Source organism: Eurosta solidaginis, chromosome 1, assembly GCF_040869045.1.
Source record: "Eurosta solidaginis isolate ZX-2024a chromosome 1, ASM4086904v1, whole genome shotgun sequence".
In the NCBI taxonomy this organism is placed as follows: Eukaryota; Metazoa; Arthropoda; class Insecta; order Diptera; family Tephritidae; genus Eurosta; species Eurosta solidaginis.
Window position 1 is genome coordinate 76,283,830 of NC_090319.1, and position 25,209 is coordinate 76,309,038.

General features: G+C 37.2%; 1 protein-coding gene across 3 annotated transcripts; it reads left to right on the forward strand.

The window, feature by feature from the left end:
• Positions 1–1,257: 1,257 nt before the first annotated feature.
• On the forward strand, positions 1,258–22,547 carry prd1 (pruning defect 1). 3 transcript variants are annotated; one of them, XM_067758366.1, is made up of 11 exons: positions 1,258–1,427; positions 1,776–1,920; positions 1,975–3,108; positions 3,489–4,544; positions 4,640–5,673; positions 5,922–6,074; positions 6,136–6,530; positions 6,592–6,805; positions 6,871–7,083; positions 10,060–10,545; positions 10,616–22,547. In XM_067758366.1, exons 3-11 carry the CDS (start codon positions 2,007–2,009, stop codon positions 10,742–10,744), a joined length of 4,782 nt encoding a protein of 1,593 aa, XP_067614467.1. In that variant the 5' UTR covers positions 1,258–1,427; positions 1,776–1,920; positions 1,975–2,006; the 3' UTR covers positions 10,745–22,547. The 3 variants fall into 3 exon arrangements, with proteins under 3 accessions (XP_067614467.1, XP_067614466.1, XP_067614462.1); XM_067758365.1 differs by having other exon boundaries at positions 1,776–3,108; XM_067758361.1 differs by lacking the exon at positions 1,776–1,920 and having other exon boundaries at positions 1,966–3,108.
• Positions 22,548–25,209: the final 2,662 nt, after the last annotated feature.

Sequence of the window (25,209 nt, forward strand, 5' to 3'; positions counted from 1 at the left end):
GGAGAGGACCACTGATCGTTCCTCCAAAATTGTCTAGATCTCGTTCTGTATGTACCAGATACCAAAAACTATTGATTTAGGAGAAAATTTATATTGAGTTATAACAATTTATAGATTTTACACCAGAGGGGGAGATAAAAGAGGGGGCGGGCGGGCGGAGGGTGTCACTGCTTACTTTGTAAGCCCTCGACTTATTTGACCCCTTGAGTCTGTGATATTGGTGAAGGCCAGTATACGTAAAGTTATAATGTGTAAAAATTATGAAAAATAATTTCTCGAAGGGGTCGTGGGACCCCACCCCTCTTTCCATTTTCGAAAAAAATTTCGCTAGTAGACTACTGTCTGTGTCCCAAATTTCATCAAAATCCGTGTAGCCATTCTGGCGTTATTCAGTCGCAAAGACGAAAAAATATGATAATTAAATTATAACTGTTCCTAGGGGGCGGGGACCACGCCCCTTTAGAAAAATATATAGCTAGTAGATCCTTCTAGACTATTGGCTATATGTGTGCAAAATTTCATCCAAATCGGTCCAGCCGTTCTTGCGTTATTGAGTCACAAAGACAAACGTCTGGACAAACATCCAAACATCCAAACATCTTCACATCCAAACTTTGCCATTTATAATATATATTAGATTAGATTAGATTAGATTAGATTAGATGATGCCAGATTGTATGCGCTAAGTGGAGTATAATCGTGGCTAAAGGCTCCATTACTGATACTTAGCATAGACTTGACTTGGCTTGCGAGCTGTCACTTACAGTTCTGTTAAATTAACATTGCATGTTACTGATTACTCAAAACTTAACTTGACTTTGAAGTCTGTTGAATTTTGATTTTCTATGTAAGTTCTAAGTGACGTTTACATTTTGAGATGCCATTTGTTTGTTTCCATTTCATTTTGACATTTTGTCATACAAATTGACATTTATTTAAAAATAAATTTCAACGCTGATTATGATGCCAGATTTTATGCGCCAAGTGGAGTATAATCGTGGCTAAGTTGCCAAGTTTACGCCAAGTCAAGTCAAGTCTATGCTAAGTATCAGTAATGGAGCCTTAAGTTGCCAAGTTTACGCCAAGTCAAGTCAAGTCTATGCTAAGTATCAGTAATGGGCTCTTTTGGCAATTAGTCAACATGAACCGTGATAGTCCGAGTTTCATCAAAAAGAACACAAACCTTCAATGGTTTTAGCAACTACGGACGGTGAAGGAACAATCATTATTATTGATTTGCCAATTCACAATTTTCGGTTCAAGTACGCAGCAGTAAAATTTGTGGTGCTCCAAAAAAATGTGTAATTTTTAGTTATTAGTAAATATTAACCACTATAAAAGAAGTTAAAACAACCAGTATCCAGTATAGTTAATTGCGCACCTAAAATTCGAGACAGTAAACATGGATTTGGCACAGCAATTGGAAGGTAAAAAGCAAAGGCTCATAAACCAATTCACTGAAAAATATCGAGTATAAAGAAAATGTGGGTGGTTGGGTGGTGGAAGTCAAGCAATAGCCACCGTAATCGCTACAGTGCTTGCATGTGAAGCACTCTTAGCTCATATGTTTTCGACTTTTACCGCTCATATTGACAGAGGGTATAGAACCTGTATTTCTTGAATCTTTGTTATTGCGTTTAATACCACTCGGTCGCCCACTGCCGGTTTGATGCAAGTTGACTATCGATTTTTGCGTAAAAGAATATTTGCATTATTTGCACATAAATTTAATACTTAGATAAAACTAACTTCATTCATTATTTTCTCTGTTTAAGATCATGATACTCAGCAATAATAGGCACAATTACCATAAGAGAATTACAAAATCGCAAACAATTTAAAGGCTCTACTACAAAATCTATAATATAAAGGGATATATACCCTTTACTGCAAAACCTAGTGTATATACTTTTCGTACAGGTGCATATAATCATATATATGTAAATATTTTTCTAATACATATAGAAACTTTAGTGGAACGACCACCATCCTCTTTTGATATTATAATGGAATCGCCATTGTGTGCTACAAATGGTATTGAGCGAAAAGGGCAATCAAATAAGGCAGTCAACAAGCATGAGCTCAATTCAGCAATAGATAAAATGAATTCAAGCATGAATAGCACATTGGAGGATACAACACCAAGTGATTCGGGCGTACAGACTTTGGATTCGGAGTCTAGTGAATTTATGATTGAATCAATAACTTCACAGACAGGTTTTGAATTAGATGAAATCAAATCGAATAATGCACAAGAACGGGTTGCCAGTAATGATGAAGTATCTGTGGTAGCAGCGCCACCGCCTGCCGTTGAACGGCATTTCGTCAGCGCTGTATTCGAGGAGATTGTTGCTGGCATCGATAATAATTCCAACGTTACTACAAACAATGCAACAAATGACAATTTTACAAATAATTTACCCATCAATGAAGCGATGAATACAAGTACATACTCTACCTTTGATACCGCAGAAAATATTGTATATCGACGTAAAGTACGTAAACAACCTATTGCACCAAAAGCACCGAAGAAACGCGTATCCTTCCACGAGGACATACTCAAAAATACACGCACCGATAACATACATATTGAGCATGGTTTTATTACATATAAATCGGGACGAAAGGCTCTGCAACATATTGGTGTTGCTGGAAGATATTCGTGGTGTTCAGAAGGAGATGGCGGTGCTGCCGGCGGCACAACTACCCAAACAGAATTATGTTCACATACGCACGAAGACGAAGCCGCTCATAATGGTTGCGCACAAAGGCGCCGTTGTATTGTTTATCGTAATGCTTGCTCTGATGTCCTAGACTACGGCAACTCCGATGTATATGATATGGAAGAACAAAAGGCTTTGCAGTATGATAATTCGGGTGTTTTTGAATATGTACCAAATAATGAGCGTGGTGACTGTTCTGATGCGGCTGCTGTTGGTGGTAATGGAACTGATGGACAAGTTTTGTATAGGTGCTCATGTTCCAGTTCGAATTCGAGTTTGGACTCGGATGAAAACGATAAAAATTCAAATAGAAAACAATATGGACAAGCGAAGAGTAGTTCATGCGATTGCATTGGAATGAGTAATGCTAATAACAACATAATCGGTAAGTCATTATTGCAATTTGAAATGCATTTTATTAATATTATGTTTGGGTGGAACATTTATTTTTAAATTATGAACAAGAGGAGCGGTTTATTCGAACTCGTGGATACTTTGTAGACCTAACATATGTAATAAATCTCATAATTTGATTTACCTGCATTTAAAATCAATACACTTTCTTTCAGATTTTGAATAACATTTATTCATTTTACACTTTGTACTATTTGTTTTCGGTATCGAGAAAGTGGATCACTTTTCAATCAATCTATATATGTGACCCGGGTCACATATAAAGCTTTATTTCACTTTCATTATGCGGGGCATAATCTGAAGAAGCCTACGATTTTAAAAAAAATGTATCATTATACTTCTACTCCTTAGGTGATAACTGCTACTTCTCCGAACCCAACATTGACAATTTGAAGGAGAATAATCAAATAAAATCCGTATGGAACAAGGAGAAGATGCCAAAGTCTAGTTGCTTAAAGAAACCCAAACGAAACACGAATATCATCTACGAGCAAGATCTGAGTACACGGGTTAAAAAATTCAATGTACATGATATGAACCAACTAATTGACAATAGCAGCAAAATTATTATTGGATCATTAAAAAGTATTTTCACTATGCCCCTCCCAGAACGTGGTGTACCTGAAGGTTCCGAAGATCTACAATCTGTTGTAGAGTGTCTACCAGAGTTGGAACAACAAACGCCTGAACACAAATCAAAAATAAAAGACGGTGGTCAGCAGTTGGCTGCTCCGTCCTCACCGCCGCTCAAACAAAAACCCTTCCTCAGTAAAAGTCTGGATGGCTCGAAAAACGCACAAGGCGTAAAGAAATTCGTACACAATGTTGACGAACAACTGAGGCGTAAAAATGAAGAAGATATATATGCACCAACGCGGCAAAGTAGTGCAGAAAAAACTGCGGGCGTAGCGGTTGTAAAAGTCTTGCAAAGGCAAGAAGAAATCGATGGGGAGCAACGTAACGAAATAACCGATGCGTTTACGCCAAATCAGAAGACAGGTGTTGAATCTCAATATGAGTCGCATTCCACTTCCACTGAGCAGCCTCAACAGTTTCGTAACAAATTCATTGTTAATTGTGAGAGCACAGTTTTCGAACATACAGGCGTTTCATATTGTTATGAAACAAATGAATTGCTTGATCTCGATCTACAGACAGCAAGTAATACACCTGGTAGTATTGCTTCTGGTTTGCTGTTTGATAATGAAACACCCATTGCACAACCCGAACCGGATCAGTTGCGTAGCGCTTTTAGCGCTGCGCCAATTGCAAAAACATTTTCCAACTTCTTTCGCAATTTCAATAAGGATTCAACTTCCACACCCAATGCTAAAGAAAAATCAGAGGCTAATAAAACTACTAACATAGGACAAAATCAACAAAATATAAGCGCAGATATTAATTTTTGTGAGTAGTACTTCTGTTGCACATTTGAAAATATCACCTTTTTTTTATTAATGATGATGTATTACAAGTACTGCAATATGTTTTTATATTAATAGCACCTTACGTCAACAAAAATTCTTTTACGGATGGTAATGACCTCAAGCTGCACTCTAAGCATCCTTTTCCAAAAACTATATCATCATCCACCATATCTGACTTAACTAATTCAAGTGCATGTTCATTGCCACCAACAAATTCCAAAACAACTAGTACTTCTATTACTGTTGGCAGTGCGGGAAATAGCAGCAACAATAGCTTAGCTATAGGTCAGGAGTTGCGTGGTAATATGGAAAAACAACATCGACATTTACCTTCACCACTTAGAAAGCGTGCCAGTGGCAATAACTTGGCTGCACAGCCGCTACGTTACGGCACAAGTTTAGTTAATACAAGTGCTAACACCACCGCCTGTCCTCCTATTGACCCGTCTTTACTTAGTCCTGATCTTTTAAATATCAGCGCTACTTCCGGTTTAACTAGCAGCTTGATTGGTGGTAGCAGCAACGGCACGGCTAGTGGTTATGTTGGTGTACGTGGAGGAAGCGGGCGTGATTCGAAGAGTACAATCCTTAGTGAAGATTTTGACGATATCTTAACGATTACAACAGATACAGATAAAAATGAAAGCGATATTGTTATTGTGGACTATTCGAGTGAGATAACTGAAAGGCAGGCAATGAATGACTATGCAAATCTCTTGAAGCCACCGCAACCAAGTAATGCAAAAACATCATTAATTAATCGGTTCTTGCGCAATGTAACACAGAAAAAGAAACTCGAAACTTCGATACGTAAAAATAATTTCTTTGCAGACAAACTGCGTAATGAGCAGAGGTTACTCTCTGGAAACTTGTATGTGCCAGGAGTTAGGCCAAAAAATTACGAACTCATCGATGATTTAAATGCTGAAATAGCAATGGAAATAGAAACGTCCAATGCTAAATCGCCACGACGCGAATTATTGCAAATTGAAGACTCGCAACGTGATGTGGTATCACGTTTCGAGCTTGGCATTGGTGAAATATCAATTGATGTGTTTAATGGAAACTATTTACAAATATTGCGTGATAAGGCAGAACAACTGATGAAGGTGAGTTGATTATAACACTCCAGGGTAAAACTACTTATTAGATTGTTCGAGATACTGACGGTAAAACGGTAGAGCAACTCATGGACACTCACAAATGCCACGCAAAGTTCGTAACTCGTGCAAACATAGTAAACTAATATGAAAAATGCCTTTATTCACGAGGTTTCCAGGGTTATGGAACATTTGCGAGTTTGAGCCAGTCGAATGAACAAATACATTACGTTTAACAAACCATTATAAATTTCCAGGTCTTTAAACTGTACACCGGATACAGTCGCGAAGGTTTTATGACACCCGTACTAGTGTTTCTTACCGATCGTACTTTGTACGTTACTGACTTGGTACGCAGTCGCTTATGCTCAAAATTTGTGCTGTCTTACGCCGAGTTAGATGTGATATTGGTAAGTTTTGTTTTACTAAATAAATTGCAAACTTCTCTATACCAAATTTCTTCATTCTCAGATGGGTCCTTTCGGCAATACGGTGCTGCTCAGCAATAGTGCACGTGATATGCAACAAGTACTTCTTGCAGGAGGCCCTTATCCTGCTGATGGTTTAATTGCCAATTTAGAAATGTGTGCGCGTCGTAGTGGCGCATCTCTACCAGCCGTAGGTCAGTTATCTTTCGCACACCTCGCACCATTACAAACTTTCGTGCGTGAAAATTCATCAGTTGGTGCTACAGATACTTGGCTGTATTATGCGGTAGTAAATGTACCGGCTAGCGTTTTGGGAATCGTACAAGAACCGCTGGGCCCGCATGTTAAAGGTTTTCTTATGCATCGACGTATAAAAGTGCATCAATCGGCGCATAGTGTTAGCAAGCACATGTGGAATCCTGGTTATTTTCTATTAAAGTAGGTTATTTCGTTTTAACATTTAATTGCTTAAATTAAATAACGCTTCCTTGCTGTTTAGAGCTGGTGTTTTGTATATGTTTAATGATTCAACACAAAAAATACCAAGTTGGGCTATGGCGCTTGCTGAATGTCAGGGCGCACGTCGCGCCGCTAAAGCTGGACGTCCACATTGCTTCGAAGTTATATTAAAAGGTCAACTATTGCAATTAGCAGCACCGGATGAGTATGTAGCTTCGGAATGGCTACAAGCACTTTTACAGGCTGCGAGTGGGGTAGGTGGATCACGAATTTTGCTGCAAATTAAACTTTCTCTAAATTGTTTACAATTTATTTATAGTTATTTGAAATGCAGGAAAAACATAAAACACTTGGATGTACGCTTATAATAACACAAAACCATTTGATAACTTTACGCGAAGATTTTTCAGCACCACTTAAGCGAATCAAAGATGAGGATAAGATATCAGATCCAGCAGGAGCTGGTAAAGATATAAATTATAGTATGAACGAGGACGGCAATCTGACGCCAGCCGGAGATACAGGAAGTTTGGTAAATGAAATACAATTTTTTTTTTTTTTAAATTTCTAAAGGAATAATAAAAGGTATAAACATAGCACTATTTTTATAATTGAAACCTTTAAAGGGGTATTAAGTCACAGCTCCTTAACTATAAAAAATAAATGTAAGGCGCGATACCCTCCGAAGAGATCTAAGGCCGAACTTCTCTTCCAATTTGTGTCGTGCTCCTCTTGATTTTCCCTACAACGATTTTCCCGAACGGTATGTGCAAGGCAGATGAGTTTTTACTGAGAGCTTTTCATGGCAGAAATACACTCGGAGCACTTGCCAAACACTGCCGAGGGGCGACCCCGCTTAGAAAAATTTTCTTCTAATTGAAAAACCTTATTTCTAAAATTTTGATGTTGCTTTGCCCGGGGTGTGAACCCAGGGCATACGGTGTGGTAGGCGGAGCACGTTACCATCACACCACGGCGGCCGCCAACCTTAACTATTCAAGGCATTAAAATGAATTTACGTAGAAATATTGATAAAGCTGATTTTCCCTTTTCCCATTCCTCGTATTCTAAATAAAAAATTCTGGTATTTTCACTTCTCCCTTTCCTTTTGTTCTAGGCAATGTTCGAAAAAGGGAAAACCGGTTAATAGAGAAAAGTAGGTATTATGAATGTAGTTTTTTGGAGTTTTTTCATTTTTTAAATTGAAGGGAATGCATCAAAATAGTTTTCGATCCGTGATCTTATGTTGCGATTCCATAGCAGATTTTGGCATATGGCGAAAGAGGAATTCATCTCGGCTTGGCCGCTTGCTTTGCTGAGTGGAAGCAGGCAACTCCAGCGGATTTGTGTTATCGTGCAGTTTTCTTATGCACAACAACAATAGAAATACGCAACGAAATTTCAATGGGCAAAATAGCTGACTTGGAAAATTCGAAATTTCTGTTCCTCAATTATTGTTCTCCCTAGAAGAAAATAATTGGAGGAATTTTTCGCGAGAATAAAAAATCCCGCGAGAACAAAATTCCGAAGGAATATTTAGAATTGGGCTGTATATCTAAGTAAGCAGGCGTAGCATTAAGAGAGCATTAACTATGCGCGGATATTAAAAAATATCAGCAATAAGAAAGAGCTTTGAATATTTTTGTAATGCTTTGTGTAACCGTATTTCCTCAGATCAAATGTACACGATTGCTCTAAGAAAAGTTATCGGGTTCCACTAATCAACCGGGCTATACTATTAAGAAATTCAGTCGTTGGTTCCACATTGCAATTGAAGGTTTGGTTTGGGTCATGTGGAGAAAGACAAACCTTCTGATTAAGTAAAGGCTTAACTAGATGGAAATGGAATGTTAAGACATTTGGCTCTGATAACCGAGTTCACCAGGCACCAGAGGACAAAGAAGTTTATTGACTTAGTATGAGTGAGTTTTCGGGTCTGCTGTTGTTGTTGTTGTTGTAGCAATGCTCGCCCCACCTAATAGCCGCGACCGATCACAAATTTTCATCAATATCCTCTAACGGGAGTCCAAGGAAACTTGCCGTTTCAACAGGGGTGGACCATAAGGAAAGGGTGTTAGAGGCGTTGGTTCCACATTACAATTAAAGAGATGGTTGGTGTCATGTGGGGACACATTGCAAGCAGGGCATACATTTTGTATGTCGGGGTTGATTCTGGATAGGTAAGAGTTTAACCTGTTACAGTATCCAGAACGAAGTTGAGCAAGAGTGACACGCGTTTCCCTGGGGAGTATGCGTTCCTCCTCTGCGAGTTCTGGATATTTTTCTTCAAGTACTGGATTCACCGGGCAATTCCCGACATAAAGGTCCGACGCCTGTCTATGGAGTTCACCGAGGACCTGCTTGTGTTTTTCCGCTTCATACGGCTGGGTTCTCAGGTGCCGTATTTCCTCAAAATGCTTACGGAGATGACTCCTTAAGCCCCTAGGCGGTGCTGGTTCGTCAATCAGATGTCTGTTGGGATGCCCAGGTTTCTGGGTATTCAACAGAAACTGTTTGGTCAGCATCTCATTTCTCTCCCTGATGGGGAGTATTCTCGCCTCATTATGCAGATGGTGTTCTGGGGACATAAGAAGACAGCCCGTGGCGATTCTGAGAGCAGTATTTTGGCAGGCCTGTAGTTTCTTCCAGTGGGTGGTTTTTAGGCTTGGCGACCATATGGGTGACGCGTAGCACGTAATCGCCTGGCTAATTGCTTTGTATGTGGTCAAGAGCGTTTCTTTATCTTTTCCCCAGGTACTGCCAGCAAGGGATTTGAGGATTTTATTACGGCTCTGAATTCTTGGAACAATTGCGGTTGCGTGCGCACCAAAATGTAGATCCTGATCAAACGTCACACCCAAGATTTTGGGGTGTAGGACAGTCGGTAGCGTAGTGCCATCGACGTGGATGTTCAATATGGTCGACATTTGGGGCGTCCATGTTGTAAACAAGGTCGCGGAAGATTTAGTCGGTGACAATGCCAGGTTTCGCGAGGCGAAAAAACTGGAGAGATCAGGGAGATAGCCGTTTATTTTATTGCATAGCTCATCGATCTTTGGGCCTGGGCCTGTGGCCATTATTGTCTGCTCTTGCTCCCCAGTTCAAGCAGTTGCTTGCTGGGATGTTGAGGTTTGTAACAATTAATCAAGAACTGCCCGTTACTAACCGGCTGCCGCGAAAACCATTTTTTTTTAGCACTCAACCCTTCTGGAGTGTGGATTTCTGTCGCCTCCTACGAAAGACATTATTATCGATGCGTTACACATCTTCATTTTTTTTTATATTTCGTCGTGAATAAGTTGGTCTTAGACTTGGTTGGTGATAGTACTAAATAATTACCTATTAAATAAAAGTATACTTAAGCCAAGTAACAGTCGGTGCTCTGCTGGTTGGAAGCAAAATTCGTGACAGATATATTACTTTTGTTGAATGAATGTTCACTACTGCTTATTACACACTTAACTTTTAACATTTTTCGCAATATTAATCCACTGTACGTTACTTATAGTTAAGTTCCGCAATGAGTACACCGACGCGTCTGCCCCAACACTCTTGTTCTTCGATAAATTCTACACCAACTAAGCTATCACAGCTTTCACAAGCAACTGCAACAGGTGGTTGTAATACAACACATTCATCTTCCATTAATGCAACCACCACTAACGCAACTTCATTGGCAACAACAACTAATATGACAAATTATTCACGACAAATACAAATGGAACGGAAAAGAAGCAGCGTTTCTGATGTCCGTTATTCTAGCATGTATAGCGTTTATGGAAAAAATTCTGGTATCGAAATACTAACATGTGCGGATATAAAAGAAATGACTGGCATTAAAATACCATCACACAACGATACATGGTGGTGTGTGTTGGAGTTTTCTTGTCAGGAAGTGCGTGAAAGCACCGATGATTTGGTTATATTTTTTGCTAGTAGCTCGGAAATGCAACGTTTTCTGCGGCTACTCGAACAATTGTGGCGCACGAAGAATGTGAGTAAATGATAAAGACCCCTGATGTTCAAATAAAATATGTAAGACACTTGTTTTTTATCTTCTTTAGAATGACTTATTCCCAATAACGGTGCTGGATGAAGATGATTTAATAGCTGAGGAATGTACTTTGCTATACATGGATATAAATAGAGCATGGGAGCCATTGTTAACGGCCGCTTTGGGCTATCCCTCGTAAGGAGTAGACGCAAAAGTCTAATAATCAACCTGGAAGCATAATAATTATAACTTAATATAGCAAATTAAATCTATGTATTTTTGCAAGTAAAAGTAAAGAGCGAATATTTGTGTGGTAAATGCATATAAAACAAGCATAAAAAGGCTCTCCTTAACTCAAAGCTCAACTTAAACTAAATTCGTACTTCAACTTTTTAAAGGATCATATACATACATACTATACATATATGATACTATATCATATACATTAGGGTTGGTCGATTTGAATGGACGAAAACTAACCTATATCGCGCCATCGATTTTTCGATAGGATTTGGGCTCAGGAAAAAAGTTCCACTACGCATACCCAAAAAAATAATTTTCGAGCCTGCGAAATTTATTTTTTTTTACTTTTTTTGACTTTGATTTTTAAGGGTTTTTTCATGACCTACTAAAAAAATTTTCATATGTATACCCTGTCCGACCGAAAATGTCCGCTAAAAACGTTGGCGATAACAGTTTCAGAAAAGAAAAAAATTTAAAATATTTTTTTTCGGACAGGGTATACATGAAAATTTTACAATCAAATGAAAATTTTTTTAGTAGGGCTTGGAAAAAACCTTAAAAATCAAAGTCGAAGAAAAGTAAAAAAAAAAAATGAAATTTCGCAGGCTCCAAAATTATTTTTTTTTGGTATGTGTAGTGGAACTTTTTTTTCTAAGGCCAAATCCTATCGAAAAATCGATGGCGCGATATCGGTTAATAAATCGACCCAATCTAATATACATACATACTAAATATACCATAGTCATATTAATAAGCATATATAAAGTAAAAACATACCTTATTACAAATTATTTGCTACAAAAGTACGTGTAATGCTAATATCTGCTTACTTGTGCGATCAGTCTTTCTCAAAAATCAGCAGTTTAAACTTTTTAAATACTCAAAAATTAGTGCAGATTATGTGCGAGTACAGAAAATAAGCCTGTGAAGTAGTATCAGTGAAGTTAGCATTCTTTTCAGTAACAAAAACTACAAAAATTAAGTTAAGTTGGAGAAACCTGCGCGCATTGAGATTTTATATGCATTCACCTATTTATATGTAGTTACAGTAGTTTTGAGTGGATTTGTATATTATTATTTTCTCTTAATTATGTAGTTCTTTCTCTTTAGCATTTTCATTTTCTTGTTTGTATAAATACTGAATTTTTAGTCAAACCATGCACATACATAACTTCATTGTATTGTTGCTATTCAAACCAAAAAGTAACTTGAATCATTTCATAACACATCGCCATTAAGTTTAAGAGCTTATTTTTTAGTAAATCGTGATATATTTATTTAAGCATGTAAAAACATCTTTTTTGTTTTGTTACAATAATTACAAAATTGTGATTATTTTAATTTAAAAAAATATCAGAAATCAAATTGTTTATATCGTAGATGTATTTGAAAAATCATTCTTTGAGTAATTGTGCTATTTTGCCAATATTAAAGGAGGATTTTCAATTGGTCAGTACGAGGTTTTGTATATGCGTCAACGTTAGGCCAGAGTATAAGGCTGCTACAGTTTGCCTGGGGTGGCTTTCCGTAATTCGATATCGAACAAAAACGAGTATCAAATAATCGTTTTTGCGTTCCGTAACACAAAATCTCGTCGCGTCGTATCGAACGTTCGATACAATCTGTTCGATAGCACCATAGGTGTCGAATTGCTTTTCGTAAGCTAGAGTTTTTAATGCTTTTGCGATTATTTGAGGAATAATTTTAAGCTAAGGAGTCAGCAAACAAATGCTTTTCCCTATTGAAATTATTTTGATGATTCCAATATACTTTCGAAACACTTTTTGATACACGAGAAAAATGTACTCAAGTTGAAATACGTAAACCAAAACTGTGTCGTCGAGCGTTCGATATCGAATTAAAGTATTGAGCTAACGAGTGTCGACTATCGAATTATGGAAAGGCACCCCTGGAATTTTTTATATTGTATTTAACGGTTTTCTACTTTTGATTTAACTTTTAAATATGTTTTCCATCCGAAGAGTTTTTTTTTTCGTTTGGCATCAGAAATATTCTTCGGCAAGCAGGGGTGGCTTTCCGTTATTCGATATCGAACAAAAACGAGTATCAAAAAATCGTTTTTGCGCTCCGTAACACAAAATCTCGTAACACACAATCTGTTCGATAGCACCTTAGGTGTCGAATTGCTTTTCGTAAGCTAGAGTTTTTAATGCTTTTGCGATTATTTGAGGAATAATTTCAAGCTAAGGAGTCAGCAAACAAACGCCTTTCACTATTGAAATTATTTTGATGATTCCAATATACTTTCGAAATACTTTTTGATACACGAGAAAAATGTAGTCAAATCGAAATACGTAAACCAAAACTGTGTCGTCGAGCGTCCGATATCGAATTAAAGTATCGAGCTAACGAGTGTTGACTATCGAATTATGGAAACCCACCCCAGAGCTTTTAAAGGGTGTTAGTTGATGGGTGCTCAAGCCCAATTTCTCTCTGTTTAGTTGTATTATTACTCAACAGATGGCAAATATGCTACATACCTTAAGAATAAATAATAATGAAAAAAAAAAACAAGACAGACAAAAAATATTCGTGAAATTTTTGAATTGAATTTTTCGGGCGAAATGGGCAGCCAAATAAGATACCATTTTTTTTATATTTCAGTTCACTACTCTGAGACTTAAATGCATATACAGTTCGAAAACAAATCATGCTAATTACTAATAATTTCAGTTTTTACAAACTTTGTATTGTATATTAAACTAGCCTTTTATACATACTTGATGTGTTTTTGCATCATTTCATGCTTTCATATTGTGATTTTCAATTTATGCATAAGCCTTTTTTGTAGAATTTTAAATCTACATTTTTGTATATACTATATATTTTTCTTTATTTGTGAGTGTGCTGCAACGTATGTAATGCCCTTGTGGAAAAGCACAAACATAAAACTTATAATAAATAAGTCAAAACGCAATAAACAATTTTTTAAATGTAACGCTTTTGACTCAAGAGACAATTGTTATTGTGAAAGGAATAGTATAATGTATTTATAAATTTGCTATCTTTTTTCAATGCTCATATAAGATTAATTCAGTTTAATGCAAACAGAGGTACATACATAGTATTTGTGTATATATGTACATGTGCATATGTATATAGTGTGGGTGAAAGATTAAACCTCTTAAGTACACTCAAAATTAATTTCAGATATTAAAACTAACACCTTTTCGTTGGTAGATTTTGATAAAATTTGTATATCGTCGGTACAATGCCAAAGTCACGAATGTGCCACTTTTATTTTAACGACATATTATATATGTCAAATTTTGCAAAGCAAAACAACGAATGTGCATTTTTTTGAAAAAAAAAAGTTATAAAATTAATATTTTTCAATTAACATTACTTAGATTTACAAAAGTAAACCTCCCAATAGTGGTTGAAAAATACAAAATTAAATCTCTATTTATTAAATCTCTATTTTTAACAATGCCTTTGAAGGTTTGAAACGCGTTTTTCCCAAAACATCAAATATGCACATTCCTGACTTTGGCATTGGTCCGACGATATAATGATATTTTCAGTTTCATTGAAGCCTCCTCTTTTAAGCTTGTATTTTTTTTAGATGTCGATGGAAAAATAACTAGTTTAATGCAAATAATATGGCTTTTCCAAAAACAGTAATTGATGATTTTCACCTGTCAGCCCCACGATACGTAGTTTAAACTAAGTATTAGAAAATGTTTTGTTTGGTACACGAATTAACACACTCTACCCAGTAACAATTCCAACTATCCATTTGAAAGTAATGGCTATTTCAAAAATTGTATTTACATTTCAACATCTGTTCGCAATCATGGAATGGAAAATCATGTTCATCTAAAAAATTACGTTTTAAGCTTTATTTTCACTGATGGTTGATCTTCTGCTTTGTAGAGTCTACTTAAACTTTTGTGTTAAGCTAAAGTATGTCAAGTATAGTTACGATCAAGTATATGTAAACGCAAACGATACAAAAACTGTTACTGATTGTTCATATCACTTATACCTTTTTTGAATATCCACAAAAAAAGTTCTATCACATCTTGACTGAGTCTATTGATTGGAAACAACTCCAAGCCAAACTTTTCTATCGACTGCACAATTCCACAAGAAAGGCACTTAGTTCATTAGCATTGGCCTCTCGTACCATGTCTTCTGTGTAGTTCATTTGAGTCTGTAGTAGCAAAGCCGCACTTTTAGCAACACACCTACATATTTAATTTGTCCTAAGAGATTTATTTATTTCTTTGTTGGCCCGCTGCAACTCCACAAAGGGAGCCGGCTCCCTCATGTTTTCATCGTGAAATAAGAATATGGCAAATTAACAATGTTTTAAGAGTGTGAAAGTTAACAGCCGGCAAAGTTAACAATTTAGATACTACGAATACTACGATACTATGATTACCACAATTGTTTAATAGATGTTGTTACTGTATTAGCAACACTTCATCCTTTCTAGCCGAGTGATCAACTAGATCATCTAACAGTAGTCCCACGGCAAACGGAAAGTTTCAAGTTCGGTGTCGCAGATATTTGCGCTTCAGCCGAGATTTTGCTTAATATGACAAATAGACAAATTTGAAGATTAACCGTTTAGTATAGGGATCCTGACTTTAACCTTTAAATCCATTTCAAAATCCAAATTATTGGAAAGTAATGTCGCTGAAAAATAAGTTATAGCCGCCACTGTTACATTGTTGTTGTTGTTGTAGCGATAAGGACGCTCCCCGAAGGCCTTGGGGAGTGTTATCGATGTCGATGGTCCTTTGCCGGATGCAGATCCGGTACCAAGCCCGACCATCTCGGGAACGATTTGTTATGACCACATGCAACCTTCTAAGCCATACCGCCCTCCCACCCCCTAGATCCATGAGGAGCTCGGGGTCGCCAGAGCCTCGGCTGTTAATGAAACAGGATTCGCCACGGATAGGTGAGGTTGACAATTGGGTTTGAAGAAGCTATATATTGCGCTGGCAACCTGAAAGGGTTGCACTACACAACCCCTTGAATATATTTGATATTTTAGTCGCCTCTTACGACAGGCATACCTACCGCGGGTATATTCTAACCCCTTAACCGGTTGTTACACTCAGGAGCCCTACCAGCATTCTTCATCGCGCAAGTCACTTATGCAATACGACATTTCTGAAGAAATTATCACCGAAGATATCGACTTTGTTTCGAATTCTTATCAGCTTTCGGGAAGCACTGTTCTCGCAATATGAAACGAAATTTAGATATGAAAGCGATATAGAATTTAGAAACTATTTCAATAGGAATCGAAGTAACTAAAGCGATAAGGCAAAAAGTGTCGAGAAAGATAATATTCTAACGAATTTAGGGAAATTCCTCTTATTCCAATCCTTCTGCTAACGTTCGAATTGCTAAATTGTCGAATAAATAACTCCAATATTCAGTAATGCAAAATGGTCTTTATGAGACTACTTTGAGAGTACTTCATAATAACACTTAGACTTCACAACTAACTGCGTGCTTAAATCAAAAACTGATTCAATATTACTCAGTTTGCACTGCTTTTATACTGTCCGTTGCCTCGTCTGCATATTTCTCCAAACGTCTAGACATTTCACCTTCTAGAACTATTTTAGCTCATGGTTACGAGCTATATACGTGTATATTTGTAGTTTATAGCCATATGCGTGTGCATGTGTGAGAACGACCTCGGCTGATAATTACATGGGTTTGTGAGTATCTCTTCGTTGCATTGTATGCATGTGTATAAATGATGATTGATTTGATGTACACAAGAGTGGCAGCTTGCTTTCTTGTTGTTGTACCTTTATTTACTTAGTATCAGCTTAGTGCTGCTAATATTTGTCACAATATTTTTGTATGGCGAAAGTAAGTAATTTGATAGGATATTACGGGAAGTTGAAATTGGCAAAGAGGATTATATTGTTATGAGAAAATCTTTTTACAAAAGTGGGCAGGTTACTATTTCTGAGGCATAGAGAGCAACCGTCGCCAATAATTTGTCCAAAGCGGGTTAACAGGGTTCTGTGTTGGGAAATACATCGGCTAATTGGTCTTCCATTAGAATCTTATACAAATGACTATGAGTTTTTTGTGCATCAGTGTATCTGGAGTTCACGTAATGAAAAATTTTTCCAAATCTCTAGAATAAAAACGAACTAAGTTATTTATAGCTTCTTCACTTAGAGAAAATTTGATGAGAAATGCAAATCTCTCTGAAACTTTCATATATACTTTCGCACGTCGTTTGATTTCACTATGAAGATTGTCGATGATTTCGAGGAAACCTTTTGTTCTAAAATCATCGCGAGGCCAAAAATTCTACTTCTGGAGCATTTCCGTCATTAGGTGGTTTTTTTCTACGACGAGTACGTTTTACGATTTCTGTATAACCTACACCAGGTAATAATTGTTTAGTTTTTTCCTCTGTAATCAGTTTGATTTAACCACGCTTTTGTGAAGTATGCGATATTGAAGTATAATTGTACTAGTCCCAAAGCGACTGAATAAAGACCATATTACAATAGTGAATATTGGAGTTATTTATTCGAGAGTTCAGCGATATGAACGTTAGCAGCAGGTGCAAAATATCAGGAAATCCCCAAATTCGGTACAATACATTCATTTATTTGGCATCCATCATTAATCATTCACTCATTCATCATTCTAATTGAAATTTCCGCTTGAAGGCTTCTACACCCTCTGTTCCAAAAATAACCGAAATTTTTCAAAATAAAAACATTCAGTGTACATTTTGAGATAATTCTTTTTTATTATTCAATATACTCTCCTTACACTTCGGTACACTCCTTTGCACGCTCATACAATTTGTCAAATGAGTCGGAAATGTCCTTTTTAGGAACGTTGTCTAGTTCGCCGGTCGTCGCCTTTTGAATGCGTTCAATTGAGTTTTATTTATTTGAGTAAAATTTATTTTCAGTTCTGTTTATATTTTTCTTTCACTCTCTAGAATTTTTTGTAAGAAAATTTTACAAGTCTTTTTCATTTTTCGCAACTGCCCCGCATTTAGGCAACTGCCTATTCTGTCTATTTGTTAATTCGGCCCTGACCATAAGTATGTATATATATATATACAAATAAACATGTACGTACTCCTATCATTTATCCTTAGAGATCAGTGCTAAATATAACGGAGCTTATTTATATATGTTTTGCTAATATATATTTGATAAGTTAAGTAAAATCAAAGTCGAATATATACATAAATTAAATTATAACAAATACTATGATTACTATACATTTATGGTTATAAAACATACATAAATATATGTATTTATATGTATAATAACATGAAATGCAATACACAAATGATATTAAGTAAATATGTATTTAGGCTTATTGTCTTGTCAAATGTTACAACCTTCATACACATATTTTCCAAGCAAAAAAAAAAAACTCAAATCAAATGCAAGCATGTACTTTATTTTGCTTTGAATGGGCCATATGCATAAAACCAGTGAGAGCTTTTTCGAAGTAATAACTTAAAATTTTAAACTAATTTTCAAGTGATTACTATCAAAAATGGACTTAACTACTTTTATGCATATGGCTCAATGTTTTAAATTGTATAAGTTTAAACTAAAATTTGCATTTGATTTGCTTAGCCATCCGTTTCCGTTCCCAACGTACAGTTGCTGCTAACTAACGGATTTTTCGCCCGAAATCAGTCGCTTACCAGATAAAGAGAACATGGATCTTGGATATGTGCTTTAATTCAATAATTTATAAAAAATTTTCTTTCTAGATCAAGGAAAATGCTAAAATTGCTTATATGATTTGCCTTTTTATTTATAAAAGAAAAATTTTGTTCCATTGTCATAGCTATTAAATTCAATAAATATGCAAAAATTAAGCTTCAAGCAATGTCGCCTTCCTAAAACTTGCGACTATGTTAAACAAAATTTTTATTTGAGCCAAGCTTGCTATAGTTTAAGATATTGGAATCATGTAAACCATTGTAAGCAATATGAGAAATTTATTAACTGTTATTAATATTTTTTTTCGCTTTACCATTTGATAAACCAATTTTTTTATAAGAAATCCTAGATATAGAGTAATAAGCAAACAAGCACTTTCTCTGTTTTATGAAATTAGCCTCCCAAATATAGGTATGTGTTTTCGAAGTTCGAAAATTAGACTCTTCCTAATATACATTTCTATTTATCTGTATTCACTTTATGAAAATGTAAAAAAGTCGAGCTATTCACCCCTATTCTGCATTACAAGTCCGTTTCAGTTCTCCGCTCCGCTTGGACTGAAAGTAGGTATCCTGAGTTCCGCTTGAATTGAAGGTAGAAGAGGAAGAATGAGCGAATTTTCGAAATCAGCTGTTTGGGAGAAATTGATGAAATTAGAACACAACAAAATAAAGAAATATTTGTGAAAAATTTATAAATTAGTGAATATTTCTTTGTTTAACATTTAGTTAACATAAATAAATTATGGAAACATTAGCTGTTGCATTGAAGGGAACAATGCGTCCCACAATGTAGACGTGACAGTGAAAAGACGGAGATTGAGGGACATCAGTAATCCATTCAGGATGAGCGATGAATTGTAAGTTGGTGCTGAAAGTGCTAAACCTTCATACATGTTAAATATTTTTAGATTCAAAAAAAACTTTAGGTTAAATAAAGACGCATTTAAGTATGTCTTGGATATATTTGATGCAGAAGTTCCGAGAAATACTTTGACTGCCTTAACAGCAATTAACCGCGTAATGGCTGCTTTGAGGTGTTTTGCTGAAGGCAGCTACCAGCATGGTGTTGGTACAGATTACAATAAGGCGATGGGTCAGTCAATCGTTTCCAAGTATTATCCTATTTTCTGGATGTAATAGAGCGACGGCTTTGTCCAGAGTGGATAAAATTTCAAAACCGTGAGGAGGAAAAACTGCAAGCGAAGCAAGAGTTTTACACTAAGGCTGCCTTTCCAATCTGCACTTCTTCTTTAGGCCTTTTTGAGAAACATTGTGCAATGTCTCTTTTTGTTGACAGCATTTCCAAAAATTTTTCATATTGCTCTGGTGTTGTATTTGTTGCCCTGCAAACCATAAAAAATAAAGTTTGTTTTAAAATAATTTTTATAAACATTAATGTATTTTACTTACATATTTTTAAAAAAATTGCACTTTAAAGCCCGCGAAAATAAAAATCAAAACAATCTCCGTCAACTAATTTGCAACTGAGAAAAACGGAACTCGGCTCGAAGTGTAGGATACGTCAAATCGAGACTTTCGAAGTTGGACTAAATGAAAACGGAACGCTGGATAACAAAGTTCTGAGAAAATTTCAGTTCAGTTCGAAGTGCAGAATAGGGCTGATTATGGGTGTTCTCTGTTGTTTGAATGCTACACATATGTTTCTTTTCATGGTTACATGACAGGCAAAAAATTCATTAATACATGGTGCTTTTTTTCAAAGATAGTGAGTTTCGGTCCCGTATAAAATCTGTACGTATTTATAACTATTGTGCTTGACCTGTCCGGCGTAGCCTATACGTGGACGCTTTTAATTGTATTGAAGTACCTCTTCAGACTTTTCACTCCATATTTCGAGAGGATTAAGAGTCATACCATCTAGATGAGAGAGGCATTTCATCGTCACAACCGCGAACTATTTGTGTATCGCATTGATTTGACCTACTTAGTTCGCAAAACAGTGTCTCGTATAGTACCCTGTGAGAGTTCGTAAGTCCTCTCTGCTTAGATTAATGAGTTTGGCTAATACTCTTTTTGTTACGAGTATAAACAATTTTGCCTATCTTTCCCTGTACATTCAGTCCAGTGTCTAAACTGCTTTGTTTCCCAGTTATGTATAATCTCCCTGGTGTGTGTCCTTGTGAGTCTACAGAAGGGCTGTTTATTACCTTCATGCCCCCCATGCCTGGGAACCCTTCCTAACAAAACTTTGTTTTTGGCTCCCAGATAATTTAGGGCGCCGATGCATTCATCGACTAGCTTAGAAGTAATTGTGTTAGACTGTAAGTCACGTAAGACTGCCTGGCTGTCTGAAATAATGACGATACACCCCGAGAATAAGCCTATCGTAGACGGTCTCTATTTCCCATGAATTTCCCATGCGTTTTCTTATTAATTTCATACGCTCCAACTTGTTTCCGCTCTTTAGTTCACAGAAATTTTGTAGTTTTGGTGCATCAAGTGTTGTCTCTTTCTCATTAAAAATAGGGAAGGGATGTATTCCCACTAAGGCACTAAGGACACTAGCAGGACGCACCCGTTATGCCAATACAAACTAGTCGATGTAGTTTGCTTCATTTTGTTATTACTGTTCTTTGCGTGGTCACCGGCCATCGAACTAAGGAAGCATAGGTGACTATTTGCTTCATAACAGTATTAATTGTACAGCATACAATTTTAGGAGATAGCTCCTTTATTTTGCCATAGAGTCGAGTGGAGGCTATAAGAAAGCTCTTATTGCTTTGTTTAAGGTAGCATCTATGTCAGCACTCCACGTGAGGGTTCTGTCCAGTGGAATCCCTAGGTATTTTGCTTCCATTGAAAACCGGATTTTGGTGTCGCCAACCACCAACCACCAATGGATGGCTCTGACATGGAGAGTTTTCTTCTCCGGAACACAGAATGCACCCAACTATTTCTCTCAACTGCCAGAGCCTCGTCTGTTAGTGAAACGGGATTCGGCGCTTGGAGGTGAGGTTGACAATTGGGTTTGGAGAAGCTATATATTGCGCTGGCAACTTGGAAAGGTTGCGCTACACAAGCCCTTGAATCTGGTATTTTAGTCGCCTCTTACGACAGACATACCTACCGCGGGTGTATTCTAACCCCCTAACCCGCTGTGGGTCACATCATAAGGTTACGGAAGTGCTTCGCCTTCTTTTGGCTCCACATATGCACTTCAACACACGTCTATATGATGCTAGATGTATACCTTGATCCGTGCAGATATCCTTAAGCTACTCTATAATTGTTTTATCTGTTATTTGTAGCATAGCAGAGATGGCGCGATTTCAACTTGGAAAACGTCTCTGTCGCCGCTTTAGTTTCGGTATTAGTCACTTACCATGGGCCTCACGTTAAATTTGATGACTTATCTATCGAGTGTAATTCTATTGGACTATAAGAGGGCTTGATATTGTAACAGAGTTTTGAAAATTGATCAGTGATCGGTGTTGCTAGTCTTATTTCCTTTTTCCTGGTTGAAGTAAGAATGCTGCTGAGAATAACCCAGTTGCATGCTCGGCTTTAACCATGGTTCAACTATATGGTTAGATCATCTCTACAGCAACAACTATACCTTTGTTAAGATTGTCAAAATCTGCGTGTTGGTGTTAGGCGAATGGAATGGAATGAAAACATAAAACGTAGCAGTTTTTGTGTGTTGTAAGAAAATGTTGTCAATGTGCTGGTTTCATTTAAAGTTTGCCAACTCCTTTTGACAATTCCTGCTCCGGTGAAATGACAAAAATAAAATCAGCTGATGAGATGAGCTAACCATATAGTTGAGCCATGCCTTTAACAACATTTTTTTGCAGCTTCGGTGAAAGCATTAAAACCGAATATAAAACTTTATTTTCCTCATGACAACAACTAGTATGTAAATTGCCGATTGGAGTTAAATAAGTTTAATTAAATATTTAATATATGTAATTATTGAGATATGGAAATAATAATATTACAACTTACCGTGCTATGATGAAAAAATAGCTGCGAATACCAATAAAATAGCAAATAAAAACAGTTATTGCCAAAGAATATCAAATTATTGTTGTTTTTTTACTGTACCAGAGCTCGGCTTCCTCGTCTTTTCACGTATTTCAAGATTTCTGTAAATGTGAATCATCAGGTCAGATTTGTTCCTTTCGCAGGTTCAAAAATCATATTCCTACATATACAATGTATGTCAGAAGTGTTGGACGTCGTTCCTATCGGACGGTGTCTCTTTAAAAAAGAATTTTCCAACCTTGTGGTCTCATTATAGTGAATGTTGTTGCTGTTCTTGTTGTTGTAGCGATAAAGACACTCCACGAAGGTTTTGGTCGAAAACGAATGTTCCCCAGCAAACATCAATAAAACAGTTGGGGTTCTTCACATACAAGCAAAAGGCCGACGTCTTAACATACTCGAAAATATGGAAATCTACAAACAGAAAATATTCGATGGTAGAATAATAAATGAACAGATAAACACGATTTCTGACACAATATTCGAGCCTTTAAAACTTGTTTACAAGAAACAAAGCAATCACTCAGGTACAACAGACAAACACACAACAACAAATAAACACAAAACAATTAACGCACCAAAACAACAAACAACCCACAAAGAAGGCCAAACGACTAAAATTACGGACTTTTACCTGCCTCAGTCAGCCACACAAATCGATCGGTAAAAACCACCCTCGGTTCTGCATGAGCACATACACATACATTACTAAATATACACAAGCATCAATTTTGACAATATCTGCTCATGTACCTACGAACTAGAAATACAGGACAAACGACAACAACTGATCAGAACGTAAATCGACACTGATGATGGCACAACGCCGAAACCGGTTTGTCTCGAAACCAAATTTGACATGGTATGACGGAAAATCGTTCCAATACACATCGTTTTGGGGATTATTATCGATGGTGATGGTCCTTTGTCGGATATAGATCCGGTAAGTTCTGGTAACAAGCACCATTAAGATACTAACCCGACTATAACGGGAACGATTTAATTCGACCACATTGCACCTTCTAGGCAAACATTTGCACCTTGGATAAAAAAAGCTAGAAAATCGGAGGTACATACACATATGAAGTGCATACTTGCATACATTTAAATCGCGTTACAATCGCCTACCTTCTCATATAGTTATCACGACATATACCTAAGTTAGGTTAAGAGGGCGTACATGGATATTATCCACACTTCCACTCGGAGACATTTTTGTCCATTTTGAGTGCCCTCAGTAAATGCAGGGTGGCGGCACATTCGTTTAACCCCATTACCTCTTAGTGGTCCTCAACGAACCACTTGCTTTCCCTGATGAACCAAGAAGAAGCGAGACGTCCGCCTTCCCAACCTCTTGAAGCCCCGGACATCGACGGAGAAAGTTGTAGATCGACTCCTCTTCCTCCTCATAATTACAGCTTCTGCAGAGGGAGCTTGTTGGTATTCGCCACCGTCGGAGCATTGATACGATAGCACATTGAACTGTGATGACACCCGTAAGTACCCTCACCGCGGATTTGTTCAGTTCGAGAAGTAAGCAGGTGCTTTTCCTATCCAAACATGGCCATAAGGACCTTGAGACTTCGCAGTTAACCCTTTTCGTCCATAGCAAGTCCGTTGCCCTGTTCTCATATTCCTCGATTCTCCCCTAGAGATAACTCAGCTGTGGTCGGACGGCGATGTCCTCTTCTCTTTTGTCAAAATCGGAACCTTTCCTAGCCATCTCATCTGCGAGTTCATTTCCTTCAATACCGCTGTGCCCAGGGACCCAGCAAAGGGAGACATTGACATGACTTATAGAAGCCAGCGAGGCTCTTCACCTCCGCACGATATCTGATTTTATTATGTCGGACTCTAATGCCCTTAAGGCGGCTTGGCTGCCAAGAAAAGTTGTTACGTCGGTGTCGGAGACCATACTATCTTGAAGCAGCTTTGCTGATCTGTCTATGGCATAGACCTCGGCCTGGAATACACTGCATGCGTCAAAAAGTCGGAATGATTGTCTTAACTGTAGATGTGTTGAGTAGATCCCAGCTCCAGTTCCCTTTACCCATTTTCGAGCCGTTGGTGTAGATTGTAATGCCTCTGCTACTGTATAGGCCTTCTTCCCATTCCCATACCCAAGTAGTAAAAACATGTTTTATTGGAAGCCAGCTTTTCGATAATTCGGTACCACAAAATCTTGCATGATTCCTTCACAAGCCCTTCACTCTCTCTACATAACCACTGCGTTCGGAGAATCCTGCTACCAACTCTTTTTGGTGTGCTAGTGGGATGGGTTATTTTGAACACTCGCTACAACTTTACCGAAGTAGGTTATGCTTATTGCATCATCGTCCATTTGATAATTGGCTCGGCAGTCACAGATCGGCCTTCTCGAGTAATGTTGGTTCCACTCGAGATTTAGCCATCCGATCCGGGTACTTTTTAGAACCGAGTACTTTTTCGGAGGCCAGTACTTTTTCGAATCGTGATACTTGTCAGCATTCTTTAGAAGCAAATTTTCAATTAGAAAAAAGTTACTCTATGGGATCGCTCCGCGGCAATGATGTGGCAAACAATACGAGAGTATTTTTGCCATGAAAAGCTTTTTAGTGAAAATTTATTTGTGTTGCAGATGCCGTTTAGAGTCGGTGTAAAGTATGCAGGTCCCATCCCACCCGTTTTTAGAAAAAATTAAAAAGGAGCAAATAGGAATA

Coding starts and splice junctions, on each gene's coding strand:
- prd1 (XM_067758361.1), top strand. CDS start 1,403: ATGGATTTGGCACAGCAATTGGAAG. Junction 1,428..1,965: donor TTTGGCACAGCAATTGGAAG/GTAAAAAGCAAA, acceptor TAATACATATAG/AAACTTTAGTGGAACGACCA. Junction 10,546..10,615: donor AATTGTGGCGCACGAAGAAT/GTGAGTAAATGA, acceptor TATCTTCTTTAG/AATGACTTATTCCCAATAAC.